This window comes from Panthera tigris, chromosome C2 (genome assembly GCF_018350195.1).
Source record: "Panthera tigris isolate Pti1 chromosome C2, P.tigris_Pti1_mat1.1, whole genome shotgun sequence".
Lineage (NCBI taxonomy): Eukaryota > Metazoa > Chordata > Mammalia > Carnivora > Felidae > Panthera > Panthera tigris.
The window spans coordinates 121156793-121175688 of record NC_056668.1 but is presented as its reverse complement, the minus strand read 5'-3'; the positions used below and the strand labels follow the sequence as shown (position 1 = coordinate 121175688).

The window sequence follows — 18896 nt, the reverse complement described above, 5'->3', positions numbered from 1 at the left end:
ATCTCTGGTGGTAGAATGGTAGTTTGTAAAAATGCCTTTGACGTGTTCCTTTTTACTTTTAAATTCAGAAACAGTATTTACCACAATATAATGGGAAGTGCCTATTGACTAGTCCTTTTTTCAAAATTATATTCTAAAATATTTTCTTTCACCATTCAAATCTGTTGTAAAGTTAAATTAAAGTTGGCTGGGTTTTCTGTTTGCTTTATTTTTTGCTGTTTCATCAGGAATTCAGAGTAATAATTCTGTTTCTGGATTTAAGATATTTTTACCATGTGGTTTTAGCGCAGGGAATAAGGCTGTGCCCAGTAGACAGCTGATGACTATGTAACTTATATGAAACATAAAACAGTTGTTTCTACAGAAGTATTTATAGGAGTTGGATTTGGTCACCATGCCATATTGAGTCTAGAGTGTCTTTTCCTTGGAAGGTAGGGGGTGGGACTTGAGGATGTCTGAGGACAAGGAGATGTGGATGCCGTGCTGAAGTAGGTCATGAGCCAGCATCTCATCCTGCTGCTGTAGAAGTGAATCTTCCCATGCACTTTATTTTCTGGGCTGTGAGTGAGCAGGCTGTGAGGTTTCTGCCATGGACCCAGAGACCTGGCTTTCACTTGGCATGACTTGGACAAGTCTGATGGAGTGTCTGGGGGAGCCACAGTATACCCCAGGAGTGTGCGCGCACACAGCCCCCACGGAAGGAATACGCAGGAACATGCCTGGAGGGAACCACGGATTGTGTGACTTCCTGAGCGGCTGTGTGAGCCTCCTCCCTGCAGATAGAAAAGAGAATGGGTTCTCTGGAGAATGGGCCAGAGCTCAGGCCACAGAGACAGAGCCCATTGGCTGGTAATCTTCATCTTCTTAGGAATGGGGCCCAACAGAAGCTGACATAGATGTTCCAGGCTGGAAAACCTGTGGCGGGGGGCGGGGGGCCACCACAGATGAGTCAGCTTGAGGGAAGGCTTGTCATGGTGGAGGAGTCAGGAACGGGGCTGCAGACGTGGCCGACTGCTCTGATGGCTGGGGCTGGTGAGTAGGGAAGTGGCCAGTGGCCAGTGGCCAGGATTTGGAAGAGGAACCACAGCACGGGGCAGAAACAGCAGCTCAGGGGAAAAGGCAAGTCTTTGTGTTTAGATAATGATGCAAGGATTCCTCCAAAGCTGGGCAGTCAAACACAGCATGTGCCTACTGCTGCTGCTGTGTGTATGTTTGCTCCTCACTGCCTTCCCGCTCTTACCCTTATTCCCAATCTTATTAACATCGGGATCCTCGACTCGGAGAAACAAAGTTAGTTGTCAAAGAGACACACAGAAGGTAAGCGGCAGAGGAGGGAATTGACCCAGATCTGCAGGTCATTGGAGCCTCCTTTTTGCCTCTCCATCATGACTCCTCTCAACTGAGGAAGTGTCCTCCCCGAAGGCAACTTTTCTCTGAACCATGCGCTCGGGGGCCCACATGGCACCTGCACGTGGGTACACACACACACACACACACACACACACACACACACACACACACACACATTGGGGTCCTAGCTCTAGCTGCAAACACATTTGTCTTCAAATCCATGTGAATTTTAGATACCATGTTTCTGTAACCATTTTAAAAAATGAAGAAAGGGGTGCCTGGGCGACTTAGTTAAGCGTCCCAACATCGGCTCAGGTCATGGTCTTCTACCCACGTGGGGCTCTGTGCTGACAGCTCAGGGCCTGGAGCTCATTTCGGATTCTGGGTCTCCCTCTCTCTCTGCCCCTCCTCTGCTTGCTCTCTCTCTCTCTCTCTCTCTCTCTCTCTCAAAAATAAATATTTTAAAAAACCTAATAAAAATTGAGAACAAAGCATGACCTTCCTCTCCAAGTTTTCTAGGAAAATAAGCCCCAGAAGAAGGCATGTGTTCTTCCTGGGGCTGGATGTTGCCACCCCTTCCCTCCAGGCTGTGTGCACAACCCCCCGGGGCGGTGATCACACCAGGCCTGTCCCTAGCACAAGTGGAAGTAATGAGACTCTGACCACATCCCTGGCATTTGCATTTGGTGGTGGTGCCATAGGAGAGTCAGAGAGGGAGGGTGCAGAAATCCTGAGAGCATTCGGGGGGAAAGCGAGGGTATTCCCAGATTGAGGCCCGTGTCATCAAATGGAAAAGCTACAGATATGTAGAGAATGTCAGTAGCCTAAAAACTAGAAGCAGTCAGGCAGTTACACAATCCCTGCCATCTGGTTAACGCGACACATCCTCAGTATTTTAAATCTGGAACTAAATATAGACCTTTCTGAAAAAGCACGCAGCATATTGAGGAATGTAGGCAAGTGGAGCTTTGCGTGTGCTTCCTGCAGATGACGATATGGAGCTCTAGAGCCTGGCTTAGAAATCCCTAGGAAAGACGTAAGGCATTTCTTCTTTGTCGTATCAATTAGCTTTCGTTTTGTATCAAGTCCCAAAACGGAGTGGCTTAAAACAGCAACCATTAAATTTGCTTTTGATCTGTGGGTTGGCCATGCAGTCTTTAGTCTGTGCTTGCTGACTTTCTTCGTATCCATCTGCTGGTGGCATGGCCAGGCTGGCCTTGCTCACATGTGTGGTGATGGGCAGGCTGGTTGTTTGAAAAGAACCTCAGCGGGGACCCCTTGCTTTGGTTCCATGTGGTCTCTCACGGCCTCCAGGAAGACAGCTGGTAGCCGGGTGTCTTTCCATGGTGGCCACAGTGTTCCAGGAGCAGCAAAGGAGGACAGGCCCCAGTGCATAAGTACTTCTCAAGCCTCTTCTTATAGCTGTTACTGTTGTCTCCACTGGCTGAAATAAATACCTTGTCCAAGCCTAGAGTCCATGTGGGAGGAAACGACACAGGCCATGGATACAGAAAAGCGTGAACAAATTGGGGACTATCACTACTACAGATCCACCATGCTCTAAGCCTGAGATTTAACTCCTTTGGTAGTGGTTGTTTCCACCTAATACCCACCAGAAGACAGCTCTGAACAGTATTGTGGTTCATCCTCATGTAAAAAAGGCAGTGTCAGGTAAAACCGTAGGTGGAGTACTGGTGGCCTCACCTGCCAGAAAGTGTGGTGGAAAATCCGCTGAGAGGCTGGAAGCAGCAAGTAGTTGAAGGGCCAGACCTGGCCCAGCACAAGAAGAAAGACCCTCGCCTCCCATACCCAAATGCAGAGCAACCAAGTGGCAGGTGTGGTCTCTGAGGTACTGAAGCAAGACATACCCCCAGGCTCAGAAGTCAGAGGTGGGTGATTTCCCAGAGCAGCAAGGTTGTTTCCCAGGCTCAGAGTGAAAGAGAGGCCGAAGTCAGCATTTGAGCAGGAGCTACAGAAGGAGGGATGTGGACGAGAACGGGTGAACGTTGAGTACTCGCGTACGTGGAGGAACCAACGAAACAGGTGAGGGAACTATTCCTGTTACCTAGGAGGAGGGAAGAAGTGGCAAAGTGAACTGAGAGAAAGATGAGATAGTAATGCTAATAACAACCATTGTCCTTTGAATGTCTGTCACATACCGGGGATTGTGCGTAGTCTTTCCTGAGGGAATTAGTCCTGAGTCACAGATGAGGAAACTGAGTCCTAGAGAGGTTAAAGAACTGGCCTATGTCACTAAGATGAGTGTTCTGGCCCAGGTGTGTCTGACTCCCCAGGGCTGTGCCTGTCTTTCAGCACCATGCTGCTGGTGGGGTGCACAAGAAAGAACATCTTTAGGGGGACCTCAGTGGCTCAGTCGGTTGGGCATCTGACTCTTGATTTCAGCTCAGGTTATGATCTCACAGTTCATGGGTTCACGCCCTGCATCAGGCTCTGCACTGATAGCACAGAGCCTGCTTGGGGTTCTCTCTCTCTCTCTCTCTCTCTCTCTCTCTCTCTGCACCGCCCCCCCCCCCCCAACAAACAAACAAACTTAAGAAGATATAAAGAACATTTTTAGGCAGCAAGGACCGTAGAGCCCTCTTAACAGTAGAGCTCAGAAACACCCCAAAGGCCATCTCCCAGGCAGGAACACTGGAAGATGTTCATGTAAAGGAAAAGATGGTGGCCTCAGAAGGTGTCATGGTAACAGAAGGGGGAGGAGGGCATAAAGAAAAGCTCCAGCGTATTTATTGTCAGGGGTACAGAGATACCCCACAGAAGACATTTGCTCCGAACTTCCTCCTCATTTTGTGGTCTAATCTCCACCCACACACCCCACTCACCTTCCCCAATCAGAAGGATCACCTTTTAAGAAGGTCATTGATAAAATGGAATAAATTGAATCAGGAATGACTGAGGTAAGGAGAGGGCTTTGAAACCCACAGGCTGTTTAACAAGGAGCTGCCAGCTGTTTTCGAGTATCTAAGAAGCCAGCACATGCCAAGAGTCACCTTGTTCTGTGTTGATCCACAGCTTGCAGCTAGAATCAGTGTGCAGACCTATTGGGAGACACTGCAACAAGTAAAAACAAACTGTAGAGGCACAGAGATCTTGTTTGTATCTTGTCGCCATGATTTAATAACGTGTGCTGTTGATTTGGTTTTCTGCCTGCGTATTAGAAGCACACACATCTGCCCTGCAGAGAGTAAAGGAGGTCATGTCAAGGGCCCCACATGGTGGCTGGTTCACATTGTGCTCTGTGAATGGAAACCTAGGGAATGATGGTTGTGAACAGTTAGAAGTTCCTCGTTCCAGGGCGCCTGGATGGCTCAGTCCGTTAAGCATCTGACTTCGGCTCAGGTCATGATCTCAAGGTTTGTGAGTTCGAGCCCCATGTCGGGCTCACTGCTGCCAGTGCAGAGCCTGCTTCAGATCCTCTGTCCACCTCTCTCTCTGCCCCTGCCCCCTCACATGCTCTCTCTTTTAAAAATAATTTTTTTTTTAAAGAAGTTCCTGGTCTCTGGGGAAGCAGAGCAAAGTTAGAAGGCTGCCAAGGGGCTCATACCTAGGTTGCAAGGGTGGCTGAGGGAGCATTGTTATTCTGCCCACGTGGGGTATGTTTTGAAAACACTGTGGCCACTGTTTGTAGGTGAATGTTGTCACCTTCCATGCTCATCCCCTGGGGAGCTGGGCCAGGCAGTAGAGGCTATCTAGGGTGGAGGGCAGAAACCTTGACTCTGATTTTCCTTAGGTTGTTTTCCTATGGGGAGGTTTACTGTTGAACAATCAGCTGAGCATTACCAAAGACACCCCCCGAGGTCAAGGTGGCCCAGAGCCACCCGGGCTTAACACTTTGTTTCTGGGATTGGGGTTTATCAGCATCAAGGGTTCACCCTCCTTGTTGCCACAGAAAGGAATACCTGTAGTGCTATAGTCCAGTGGACCCAGGTTCTGTCTCCTACTGTGACCTCACCCTCCTTGGGGGTTCAGTGCAGAAGTCATTGCCTCTCACCAAGCACAGATTCTGCTGAGCTGCTTTCAGATCCACGCGTGTCTTTTCAGACCCTCTCAGGTAGAGTTTATGAGGAGTTTGAATTTTGGAAACAGAGAACATTTATTTGGGGTCCCAAATACATTAAATCTGGGGTGGGATTAGCCAGGGTAGTATGCTGTTTTAGCCATGATGCTAAACTTGTGAGTCTAATGAGTCCACTCCAAGGCAGGGAGGGGGTGTCCCCAGGAGGCGTTGCAGGTCATTTTGGGACGCTAGGCACTGGCCCTTGGTTAGGGGTGGTGACTAAAGGGACAGAAGCAGTGCTTATTTGAAGGTCTAAGGTTGGGACCTGTTTGTTAACAGAGATGCTGGTTGTCAAAGTACAGGCTCACTTGTGAGGTGCAAGTGTATTTTTGTTAGTCTTTTAGCAAATGTTCTCTTTTTGTAGAAAGTCTGACAAATCTCTTTAAAGGAGTGGTTCCCAAAATCCCCTGCAGGGCCTTGCTGGGGTTAGGGGCTGGGAGATAAGGGACTCCAGCGCTCTGGATCATACTTCATTCCCTACCAATACACTTTTTTAAAAAAATAGGTGAGATGAGATAAAATTCACATACCATCCAGTTCACCCAGAGTGCGCAATTCAATAGCTTTTAGTTTGTGTTATTCGCAAAGGTATGCAACCCTCCCCACATCAGTAAATGAGTTTTGTCTGGTTGCGTCTCTTGGGGCTCTGAAGGAGATTGTATCCGAAAGAGGAAAAGATGCCGCCACTAAGAGAAGGTTTGAAATTTTTGTTGTCCTCTTACTGTACCACGTTGAATCTTTTCTGAGGAGAGTGTGGTTTTCAAGTTCTATCTGGAACCCCAGAGAGAATCAGGAGATAAACTGAATGTCTAAGACTGATGGGTTACCACCTAGAGCCAGCATTCACTTTTCTCACCAGTGCCCATCATTCACCATTTTTTTAATGTCCTTTTGCACTGCTGTGACGTGGTTAGAGGAAATAAGAATGGGTGGAATGGGGCTTTGGGAAGACCAGTGCACGTCGCTGAAATAGGGTCACCGGTCCAGATGCGAAGAGGCCTTTGATTAGCAGATGGAGCTATGAGTGTAGGGTCGAGTCCTCTGGCACACTCCAGCCATCCCCAAAGGCATTACTGCGGGACGTGTGACAGTGACTGGCATTCAGGTTAAGGATTACAATTTTAAAAAGACCAGAATCATATTAGCCCAATATTCACCAAAAAAGGTTGAAGATGTACAAGTTGGTTGTCAGCATTGGGTGAGTACGTGCTGGTCAGTAAACACTTGTCTGTCTGGCACACTGTAAGTGCTCGATAAATTTTCTTACCTTTTTCTTTGGAAAGGTCATGCTGGAAAGTATCTCATTTTCTTTTGATGTCAGATCAATGAAGCGTTCAGGAATTGGTTTCCTCCTCTTAATGTGAAGGGATCATTCTCAGCTGCTCTTACTTGGGGGCAAAGACGTAATCAACAGTGGGCTATTGTTCTCTGACTAGGATTCCCTGCTGGAGGACTGGGCTAATTGGATTATTTTCAGTTGACAAACTTGGTTTTCCACCTCAGAACACATGTTTATTGCCTCTGTTTTATTCACAGGATGTGTTCCCGATTGGAGGTGAAACCATGAAAGGAAAACAGAACGAATAATAATGCTTTTCCGCAATCGCTTCTTGCTGCTGCTGGCCCTGGCTGCCCTGCTGGCCTTTGTGAGCCTCAGCCTGCAGTTCTGTGAGTATCGCCTGGTGTCACTGGGTCGTGGTAGGGGAGGGGGCTTCATTCTGAAATAGAGGGCCCTTGTGGGGAGCAAACAAGTAGGCCCCAAAGCCTTTGTTTTTCAAATGAACAATGCAGTTTAAAACAACTGAGTCTTTTTATTGTTGGTACTGATGGTGAATGGTTGTGAGTACAAATCCCAAACTGCAGAGCATTGTCCTGAGTGTCTTTTTCGGCCATAAGGAACTAGGGTGCTCACTAGGCCTCATGATACGTCTTTGGCTTTTGCACAGATAACTAAATTGCCCAGTTATTCTGCCTTGGATTCCCAAGGCAGAGACACTGAGTGGCCCGGCTTGAGCAGGGATATTTGGCTGCTGGTTGGTTCTTTGAGCCTCGGGTGTCTGTTTTATGTTCGGTGAACTGTGGGGCTGCCGTTGTTGGAGAGGGTGGGGGAATTAGGTACCAAACTCTGTCTCCTGGGGCAGCAAGGACCATGCATGGGAAGTCTTGTGTGGTGAGGAAGAGCAGGGCCGATGAAGTCAGTCCACAGACCTCACCACCCAACACTTTGTCCTTCACGGGGAGCCTGTGCTCAGGCTGGGCCCTAAATCTGTGCACCCCACTGCTCCCCAAGAGTGGCCATCCTCTAACAGAGATCCAGCCCTGGCACGTCCTTGGTTGGAACCCCTCAGCTGTGGCCAGTGGTGTCTGGGAGGCTCTTTGCCCTCTAGGCTCCACTTCCACCCGGCGCCCCCCCTGCCCCCCTCCCCCGCCCTTGATCTCTGTGCTGTAGCAGTGCTGAGTTACTTGGCATTCTCTACATGTTTACTCTGTTCTCTGTGCCCAGATCCCATCAGCCCCTCTGTCTGGAGTGCCATCCTCCTCACCTCCCTCCCATCCTTTTCTCCACATGGTTCATTCAGTTCTTTTCTCCTCTAGGAACCTTCCATAACCCCCTCACCCCTAACTTGGTCTGGTGCTTCTTTGATGCACATCCAGGATGCCCTAAACCTGTTCCCCTCCTTACATTAACCATGTAGTATTTTAATGCTCAGTTCTTGTGTCTCTTCCTTCAACAAGACTGTCTGTTCAGGGGCACCTGGGTGGCTCAGTCGGTTAAGTATCTGACTCTTGGTTTCGGCTCAGGTCATGATCCCATGGTTTGTGAGTTCGAGGCCCAAGTTGGGCTCTGCACTGACAGCTCAGAGCCTGCTTGGAATTCTCTGTCTCCCTTTCTCTCCACCCCATCCCTGCTTGTGCATGTGTATTTTTTTTTTTTTTTGGCTTGTTCATAACCTGTGCGTGTTCTCTCTCTGAAAAATAAACTTTAAAATATATATGTATAAAACTCTGTGTTCTCTGAGAGCAGGGAACCATGTCCTGTTTCCCTCTATACCCTAGGAATTGCACTGCCAATGACACAGTAGGTGTTTCATGACTGTTTATTAAACGAATGAATGAGCTACACCTGCTCCAAAAAACAGGCTGATCCTAATTCCCTCTCCTGGTGCTGTGTACTTGAAGCTGACAATGTAAGATACTGGCATTTTTTTTTTAATTATTTATTTATTTATTTAGTTTTGCTGTCACCTGCCTTCCCTCCATTATACCAGCTCACCCTGATGGGTGGGAGACAAGTGGTTGGCACCCATCACTGCCTAGGACGGCTCTGTGAGGAGGTGGCGTTTCTGTTGCCATTTGAATGATGGAAAGAAGAGCAGGTGGTTCAGCAAGTGGGTTGTTCTGAGTGCACTGGGGAACGTGGGACAGACTTGGCACTTGGAATAAGTGGTTTGAAGTGAGGAGGCTTTGAGCAGGTTTCCCTGACACACCTCCATGTGACATACTCCATGCACACGTCCGGTACATGTGACAGGCTATCTCTAATACTAAAGACTATTAAAAATACTCCTTTTATCCTTCCAGAATAGGAAACGAGGTCAAGAGAGGGTGGGCATAGGAAGTTTAAAGATAGTCCAGATGGTTAATGAACCATAACATACGAATCCTTTCTAAAAAGACATGTGCTAGGACCCTCGGCAGTTTAATTGTTCATAACTCGTCATGAAAAATTTTTCCCTCCTTTGGTTGGAGAGGTAGGAGGGTACAATCAACCTTGAGTTTTATTCTGAGAAGCTGACGGGTCCCGAGACATGAATGTGGGTTACTTGTGTTCGCTGCGTTTCTTTTGCATGAGGTGGTTTCCACGTCACTGAATTGGCCAGTGTGTTTTGCTTATATAACTCTTCTGAAAGTAGCTTCTGTTTTAGGAGAGCCAATTTTCAGCCATACTTTTTTTTAAGGAAAATTTTGCAGAGTAAATTAGGCTGCCTGGGTTTGAGCTCTTTATTCTTGGCTACATCGGAGTTCGGGAAGATATTAAGATATGGATGTTCTTACTGCTGTTCTACTTCTAGGTAAACTGTAACTTTGGAATTTACCCATTTCTGTGGAAATGGAGTTTAATTGCTTTATTTAATTGCGTCGCAGGTTGCTGGTTATTATGGTGTGAGGAATGGCACTAATTGATAATACGAAGGTATATGTTTGACTAACGCTTGTGTGTTCATTCCTACCCTAAATTATATGGACTTTTTTTCATCATTTCTTTTGACTAATTTTTGAATGCCAAATTAGCACACGTAACTATTTTAGGTAATATTTTTGAGGCAGTCAAACATAACGTAGGTTTTCTCATGCGTTAAGTGAACAGTATGGTTTTATTTGCTTTCTGCAATGATCATGTATTTTGTCTTGTTGATAGTTTTCTTTTTCTGGTGTTTTGAATATGGGAAAGTTATGACCCGGGTTACAATTTAAAAATCATGTTGTTTAAATAAGCATTTCTTCCTCTTGGTGCAGAAAGTGGGTCTGTGAACCCGGGTATGTTTATTAAGTGCTTATGTGTGTTGGGCATTTTTCTACAGTGTCGGGGTGGAGGTGGTATGGAAAGGATATAAAAAAGGTTAAGACACAGTTCATAGTTTCTCAGAATATGTTTCTTTTAAATGGCGTTAATGCTAACAGCCTCTAATGAAAATCATTCATTTTGTATTTCCAAGTCCTTGATGCTTTTGAATTTGGAAATAGGGAAATTCTGAAATTCCTGATGTTTGAATTGTAGAAGGGAACAAGTAAGGCATGCCTATCTTTAGTTCTGGTTAAAATGTTTACAAGTGGAAAAATTACTTCTCGAATTAAGGCACTCCGTTAGTGCAACTGGGCAAGAGGACCAGGACGTGAAGACTTGTGAATGATTAGTTATTTTCTAATCATTAGTTATTTTAGATTAGATTAGTTAGATTAGTTATATTTCTGCTCTTTGTGCTCTTTTGTAATCGTCCATTTTCTTGCTTCGGCTCAGCCTTTCTTTAATTCTTATTTTACGCTCATTTCACCATGTTCCACCCAGCATTCCCAAGATGGCAGTGTGACAGGAGTGCGCAGGCTCTGGAATGACAGCCTTGGATTTGAATGCTGCTCTGACACCTACCAGCCGTGTGCCCTTGGGCAAGTTCGACTTCTCAGAGCCTGTGTTTCTTCTGTAAAATGGAATTAATTGCTGCTTTGCAATGCTGGTGTGAGAACAGACACCTTGCAGGGAAACCCTTGGCTTATGGAAGCATAGTCAGTGTAAACCTTTTAAGCAATAGCACGGAGTCCCGTTACCACATACCATCTTCAGGAACCAGGGCTCTTGGTGTCCCACAGGCTGCCAAGCCTTGTGACCTTTCAACCACTTGTCAGGGAGGAGGCTTTTGAAATATATCTTACATTTATTTGGTTTTGATTAGACTTCATTGGCCGAGATAGCAACCAGTCTACACTGGGCACATGGCACCTATATCTGGGGGCACTTTTCCTGGGCAGAGCCCCAGTTGACCAGAGCAGATTCTGAAGGAAATTCCGAAGACGGATTAGAGGTTCAGATCCCCAGGCAGAAGAGGGAAAGTTACCTGCAGTCGTGAAAGCCAGGGCTGTCTTCAATATCTGAAGAACCTTTTCTGCAGGAGTCACACCTGTTCTCTGTTGGCCCAGGTGACCATGGGGACACATTCCAGTTAGGCAGAAGGTGGAACAGCCAAAAGGTCAGTGTCATACAGAGGTGGAATGCATAGTGTGCAAATTCTGGAGCATTGCTCTGCAAAGAGGAGAATATTAGGTCATTGGGCCTGATTAAGGTCTCTTAAAGCTTAGAAGTTTCATGAATTTTACCTTTTTTGGTTGATCCAGTGCCATGAGTATGTATAACTTTGTCCTTCAGCAAATATTCCTTGAGTTTCCACCACGGGTTAGATCCTGGGCCGGTAGCTTAATCCCTCAAAGGCCACAGGAGCCATTTGTCTACTGGAAGAGAATCATGACAGACACTTGGAATATAGATTGCATTGTGCTAACACAGGTAAGAGGCGATACCATGTAAGGTGAGAGGGGGTAAGAACATGGCTAAAGAGTTAGACTGCCTGGATCAAATCACTGTCCTGCCACTTACCAGCTAGGTGATCTCAGCCATATCATTTACCCTCTTCATACCTCAGTTTCCTCATCTGTAGAATAGGGATAACGATGGTTCCTATTTCATAGGGTTAGTAAAGGATTAAGTGAGGTCATGTTTATAAAACACCTAGAACAGTGGCTGGCGCATAGTGATTGGTGTAAGTATGTTTGTTAAATAAAATGGATTAGAGATCATTTATGGCAGAGTGATATGGGAGGATAGAGGACGAGAAGCTAATTTAGACTGGGGTTCAGGGAAGACTCCCCAGCAGAGGTGACCTCCTTGAGGGATGAGTAGACGTTGGCCGTGGAGGAAGGTGAGAAGAGCATTCCTGCAGATGGAGATGGTGTGCAAAGGCAGTGAGAGAGCAGGACCAGTTTAATCACCTGTGTGTAGCTATTAACGTGGACAAAGGCTGGGGCCACCTCCATCCCCACGTGACGTCCTGAAGGCTGTGGGGAGCCACTGAAGGAGGGAACACACCAGCATATTTATGTCTTGGAAGGACCACAGTCTGGGATAGTGTTTGCCAAGTGTGGTCTCCTGAGCACCTTGAGCAGACTGGACCTGGGGACTTGTAAAGAGTACATATTCCAAAAACAAAAAAAAGGGCACAAAATTCCAAATTTTGACAGGAATGGGACCCAGAAATCTACATTTTTGACAAGTTCCCTGGGTGAGTCTAGTGAGCACAAATTTTGGACACTCCCTGTTTGGAGGCTGATGGAAGCACAAAGCCGGGAGGCAACTCAGGCCATTTCGCCTCCATAAAAGTCTGAGGGTGGCACCCTGAATGTGTTGGCCCAGGGAAGAAGAAGCAAAGCCAAAACAGCAGGTGATGGGTTGGTAGAGTGGGTCACGGCAATGGGAGAAGAGGGAAGACCCCACCAGGACACACGGGAGTCTGCCTGGGGTAGTTCGGTGAATGCCTTATTCACTAAACCATTCATGCGTTCATTCACGTAAACATCTCATCTCCCCCTGGGTTAAGTGTGCCAAAGGCCCATGACATGGCCTGCCCACAACATGGCCTGGGAGGTAACCACGTGGAGCTGATGGCTCCGTGGGACTGAATAAGGCCCAGACAAGTGGACAAGCTGGTCACAGAGCAGGACGGGTAGTTGGGGGGTGTCTCTGAGGTGCATGGAGGTCATTGGAGGTCCCCAAAGGCTGACTGGGTACTACGTACTGCTGGAAAGTGGATTTCAGGATCTGAGCCTAAGAGAGACTCTGTCCAGACCCCCTGCTGGGGCACTCTGTGTTCACTGTTCCTGAAGCCATGACTTGGAGAGACCAGGTCTCCTGGGGGCATGTAGAAGCCACTCCAGACTGACAGTTTTCTTTGCCCAACCAATGTTTTCACATGTTTGCTTTTATTTATGAATGTTTTAGAACTTAGGCAGTTTCACCTAAACTTCCAGCCCCTCTTTAAAAAAAAAAAAAAAAAAAAAAACACTTACCAGCAAGCTGAGACCCATGGTCCCTTGCAACGAGAGTAGCTGGAGCAAGCAGCGAGGTAGGGGCCGCTCCCCGTGGGGGTGTGCAAGCTCTTCCTTTCTCCACAGTCTCCACTTGCTAAGCCCTGTCACCTTGGAGTTTTTGCCCTGTCACACAGGTAGAGGAAAGAGAGGACAGGGCAAAGATGAAATCTGGGCAGACAGAGGAAGGGAAGCCATGAAGGAGACAGAATGGCAGCAGATGGGGCGCTTGGGTGGCTCAGTCGGTTGAGCATCCAACTTTGGCTTGGGTCACAATCTCGCGGTTTTTGAATTTGAGCCCCGTGTCAGGCTCTGTGCTGATAGCTCAGAGCCTGGAGCCTGTTTCAGATTCTGTGTCTCCCTCTCTCTCTCTGCCCCTCCCCCACTCATGTTTGCTCATGCGCTCTCTCTCTCTCTCTCTCTCTCTCTCTCTCTCTCTGTCAAAAAAAATAAATAAACATTAAAAAAAATTAAAAACAAAAAAAAGAACGGCAGCAGAGAGGTGGGGTTCCAAAGCCAAGGGAAACAGGTGGGCAGATGAGGAGCCTCAGCTTAATCACGTGTGTGTGCGCGTGCGCACAGTAGGCACCCCAGCCGAACCGGCTTAGTGTGTGAGTCATTTGTGTGTGCGTAGTATGAGTGGTGGTGTGTACGTGTGTCTTCAGTAGTTTCCCAGGTAACTCTCTTCCAGCAGGGCCACCATTTTCCCACAGCCTGCAGTCCTCACACCCCCTCCCCTTTTATATGCTACTTTGGATCAATCGTCCTCTGGGAAATGGAATAACCAAGTTTGCTGGAACCATGTGTAAATTAAAAGAAAATTGCCTCTGAGGAGGAGAGTGAGGAGCCCCCGACAGGTGCCTGGGTATTGTGACATTCGCCTTGATTGTTCACACCCCGGCCTCAGCCTGCTCTTTGTAGTTGACTGTTGACATTCACAGCTCCCGCTTTTTTGCACGCACCCTTGAAGGTCTGGGGTAGATGGGGGTAGGGATTTTGCTGAGGCACAAATTTGGATAATAATAGCTGGGAGTGAGCTCCTGGCTGCTGAGCAGGCCTGGCCCTGCCAGCCGACTGGGGGCCTTGCGGTTCCCTACCCTTCATCCTGAGTCCATTTTATGGAGGAAAGCGTGTGCCCCAGTGGTGTGTGTGAACTGGGGATTCATGAAGATTTTAGTGTTTTCATGACAAAGATTTGAGGATGCCAAGGGCCTTAGGTGCTATGTACTCTATTTTAAAAGCCACAGTAAGGTTCCTGCTAGGATTTTATTTTGGTGAATTGGAGTCAAAAAGAATGAGGAGTTAAATATGAGGGTTTGCATTTTTATCCTAAGTTCTGTTCCTAATATCCCAATCTCGACATTATCACTAAAGTTTTACATGTAGTATTTTTAAAATTTCAATCCTTTTCTTGGAGACTTGTTTTCTGTTTGATTTCTAAGAGGTTTAATTTTGTTTTTTCTCTGAATGATTCATATCCAACTACCACATAGAATGAGTTTCCCTTCCTGTCAATACTGTTGAATTGACACACACATGTATTCCCATATAAAATACCATATGTACTTTTAGTTAATATATTATGGACAACCTTCCAAGTGATTACAGATGGGTGTATATGTAATCATGGTGTAATGGCTGCAGGAGTATTTACCATTGGACACTTCTGCTGCCTTCCCCCTGTGTCTGTTATAAGCAATGCTTTCATAAACATCTTGGAATGCACATTTCCATCCTCTCACCTAATTATTCTTTTTTTTTAATTTTTTTAAGTTTACTTATTTATTTTGAGAGAGAGAGCAAGCAGGGGAGGGGCAGAGAGGGAGAGAGAGAATCCCAAGCAGGCTCCATGCTTTCAGCACAGAGCCCTACGTGGGGCTCAAACTGAACCGCGAGATCATGATTTGAGTCGGACTCTTAACTGACTGAGTCACCCAGGCGCCTCTTGCCTAATTATTTTTAAGAGAAATTCTCTAAGATCAGAAACTAGGAAGGAAGGAGAGAAGGAAGGGAGGAAGAAATGAAAGAGGAAGGGAGGGAGGAAGGGGAAAGAAAGAGAGAAACAACGCCCCCACTCTGGAAATGCCCCCCCACACATTAAATATGTCTATTTTTAGCTCATGGAAGGGCCTGCAATGGGATACTCTCACCCCTCCTCCAGTGTAACTACCACGTGAACATGTTCATCGCATAAGACATGTGACGAAAGTGGATTTGGCACACTTAATTTTGACACTTACCTACAGAATTTTTTCACCCACAAGGAAGGGAATCTCATTTCAGAGAAGAGGAGACTATCAGGGCTAGCCAGTAAGACTAGAAAACGTTAGCCAAAGTAGCCAGTGAACTTCGGAGCATATCCGAATACGCCAGGACTGTGTGAGGAGAGGAACAAAATAGGAGAGGAAAGCTGCAGGGTGTTTACATTGGAGTAACCGCTGGATGGAGGGGAGCCAAGGACACAGTACAAGTTTGCCCAGGTGGAGTTTACTCCAACTGCACTGATGAACTTGGGCCCACTCCCTGTTGCCTTGGCAACAGGGCACCTGCCCCAAGCTGATGACATTAAAAACCCCCAAAACTCAAGAAAGTCCACAGTGGCATGAGATAAGTCATAATCAGAGGTGGAGCCCTGTGATCTTGACGGCAGCTCTGCCCCGGGGGAAGGGGAGGCTGGGTGGCTTAAGAAACTACCAGGAATGAAGTCTTGACAGCAGAATCTGAATCTGGCATATGAGGGTGAAGTCAGGCTGCACCCAGGAAGAACTCTCTGACGGTCTCACTGTCCACACACAGTGCCTCACCCGCCTGGCAGAGCCAGGTTGCCCCCCACCCCGGGTGGGAGGGACAGGGAGTTGGCCATGATGTGTGGCCCCTCTCTGATATGTCTGGCTTGGGCTGCAGCATCACGTCTTGCGCCCCACTCCCCGCCGCCTCCCTTCCTGTCTTTCCTGTATCATCTGAGGGGCTGGACCCCACTGCCCAGGGGTCTGCCTCTTGGAGAATCTGGAACCCAGCCAGAGTTCTGCCTCTTCCCAGCCCCAGGTATCCAGCAGAGGAAGGGCTGGCTGGTCATTCCAGGTACCTGAGGGCACAGGTCCCTCCCTTAGCATTGTCTCTCAGTGAGGGGGGCTTCCCCAAAGCTCTCCCTCACCCCTGGCCATCTCTTCCTAGTGACCCTTCCCACAGACAGACAACCAGCTGCCTTCCTGCGCAGCTGGTTTGTTGGCCTCATTGGGGTTTAGTTTCCCTCTAAAGGTAGATCTTTGAGACAGAAAACTTACTTGTTCCTCTTGAGGGGAAGAGGAAACAATGTCCTTGGGCCTTAGTGACTCTCACCAGAGCAGGGATAGAAGCATGGATTTAACCTCTGGCAGGACATCCAGCCACACATATGTGCTAAAATGTAGACTGTGGGTTGTTCTAGGTGATTTTCACTTCTGTTTATACCTTAGTGTTGAATGGCTATTTTAGGATGAACACATGTTTATGTGAGTTGTACAGCTCCTTTTGCATTTTGAAAAAAGAAAAATCTCCTGTCAAGGGTGTTGAACTCAGAAACCTGTTTCCAGGCACCTAGGGTTGTTAGCCTGAGTCTGCAGATGTCCACATTGTCTCATTTCAAGGGTCCTTTGAACCCTGTGAACTGCCAGATTCAGAAGCTCGTGTATGCAGTCCTTTCTCAGGGTAGAGGAGCAGTAGCTTTTATCAGATTCTCAAAGGTGAGGCAGAGGGGATTCAGACTGAGAGATGGTTAAGAGTGGCTAATAGTTATTTTCACGGTTCTTTCTGGGAGCCTGTCCTTGGATGACTCTCCGATTTCTAGTTTCTGTCATGATTTGGCATCCTTTGTGCTTCTGTCATCTCATCCAAAGGACTCTGTTTGGGCCAAGCCAGTTATCAGTTGCCTCGGAGGAGAGTGAGGTTTCCTGGCCCCTCTGAGAGACCACAGCTGGGCTCACGCTCGGGCCATAGGGGGAACCCAGTCGTTGTGCTCTGGCAGTCCGTGGACTTAGGGTTCAGTTACCCATGTCAGAGGGAGGTCAGGCAAGGAGGAATTAAGAGCTTGGGAACAGTCTATGACAATACCTCCAGCCTGATCTGATGTGAGTCCCAACCCCATGAGCTACACCTGCTGTGGTTTACCGGCTCCCTGAATGGGACCAGGCTTATCACTGGGACAAAAGCACTTACTAGATTCCTACCTAACGGTGGTTCACCATGAGACAACAAGAATGAGGAATGAAGAATGGTTAAGAATGAGGAGAACAGGAAAGGTTGGTTATATTGCAGCCCAAACTGGATAGGTCGGAAAGGACAGATTTCAGCTATTTGATCAATCTTGTCCATGTAAAATCCAGTCTCTCAAAGTAAATGTGGACTTGATTTTCACCTTGCTTGATTTCTACTCCTGCCTTTAAAAGTAAATGGCCAAAGGCAGATAACCGAACTGGTCTTTGGTTGTGGTTCTGTCTTATATTTGAGAATTACATATAGATATTTATATATTCAGTGCTGGGTAGAGGCACAATGGGCCTTTAGGACAATTTAGTGGATTGGGGAGCACTGAGGGAATTGTGGAAATTGCCTGTGGAACAAATCATTATTTTCTGGCAGGCCAGTGAAGGAGAGAGAATTCAAGAGCCTTTGGATGATTGGGGAGTACAAGGACCAGGGGTATTTTAGCTTGTAAGAAGGTACCACCTTGGGGGCATATGGCTGGCTCAGTTGGTAGAGCATGCGATTCATGATGTTGGGGTCATGAGTTTGACCCTCACTTTGGGCATGGAGCTTACTTTAAAAAAAAAAAAAGGTGTCATCTTGGATATGCTGGATGTATTTAAAGGAGTCAGAAAAGCTCCTAAAATTGAGTAGTCGAGAGGAGAAGGGAGACTGGTTCATTGTGCTTCTGTGAAAGGTGTGGACACAGAGGGTCTGTATTGCTTCCAGATCCTGAGTTAAAGAGAGCACCTTTTAAGAGCCTGGAAGTAGCCAGAATAATCATTTCAAGGGGCCAGACATGCAAATAACATTTCTTATCCCTTGCCACACTGCAGGCACTATATGGTGTTCCACAGGCGAGGTCTTCGGTCATCCGTGCCACCACTGTGGTAGGGATGCCATTATCTTAATTTTACAGGTGAGGGGAATAAAACATAGTGAGGCAGGAACATTTGCCCAAAGTCACGCGGCTAGGAAGTAACAAAATTGGGACTTGAACCCAGGTTTGTGACTCAGTGGCCCCCAGTCCCGTACCACCTGTCTGCAGTCAGAACCATGGGCAGCAAGGGTGACTGAGGACAGACTTCAGTGGCCCTGGAAAGGAGGAGCCCCACAAAAGAGGTGACTGCAGTCCCCCAGGGAGATGACCAGCCCAGGGCTGATGGTGAGGCAGGCCCTGGAGCTAGGAGGGTAAAAAGGAGATGGAGGGGCCACTCTTTTGGCCCGATGAGGTTCTCTGCCGCTGCAGTCCGTGGTGTAACTCAGGCAGCTGAGCCACTGGTGGAGAGGTGAGCCAGCACTTCAGCCCTGCTGTGCTTCAGTCCACGCGGACACCTCTGGGTCTGTGACACCTGGGCCTTGGACCTTCCAGGTGCCCGTGTAACGAGAGGAAGAGCTGACAAATAAATGACACAAGCACAGGGACAGTAGGGGACATCTTACAGCCCAGGGCCTAGGGTAGGGATGGCAGGAGGCCACCTGAGTCCTTGTGAAACTGCTCCTTTCATGTGAGGAAGCCTTTCTTTCCTGGACAGGGCCCTTATTGGCACAGTTGGCTAGACTCAGGTCCCTATCCCTGGACCCCAGTCAGCTTGGCAAGGGCGGAGCCCTGGAG

At 47.5% G+C, this 18896-nt stretch overlaps 1 protein-coding gene across 7 annotated transcripts in view; it reads left to right on the top strand.

The window, feature by feature from the left end:
- The window catches only part of PXYLP1 (2-phosphoxylose phosphatase 1), a 70543-nt gene that overhangs the window by 28954 nt on the left and 22693 nt on the right, over positions 1-18896 (top strand). For 6 of the 7 annotated variants that reach the window (XM_042956341.1, XM_042956344.1, XM_042956342.1 and 3 more), the window contains one exon: positions 6965-7096. In XM_042956341.1, the coding sequence (XP_042812275.1) occupies positions 7018-7096 (79 nt within the window). In that variant the 5' untranslated portion in view covers positions 6965-7017. Of the gene's footprint in view, positions 1-5201; positions 5423-6964; positions 7097-18896 lie in introns of those variants that run through there. The other variant, XM_042956346.1, reaches the window with a different exon arrangement.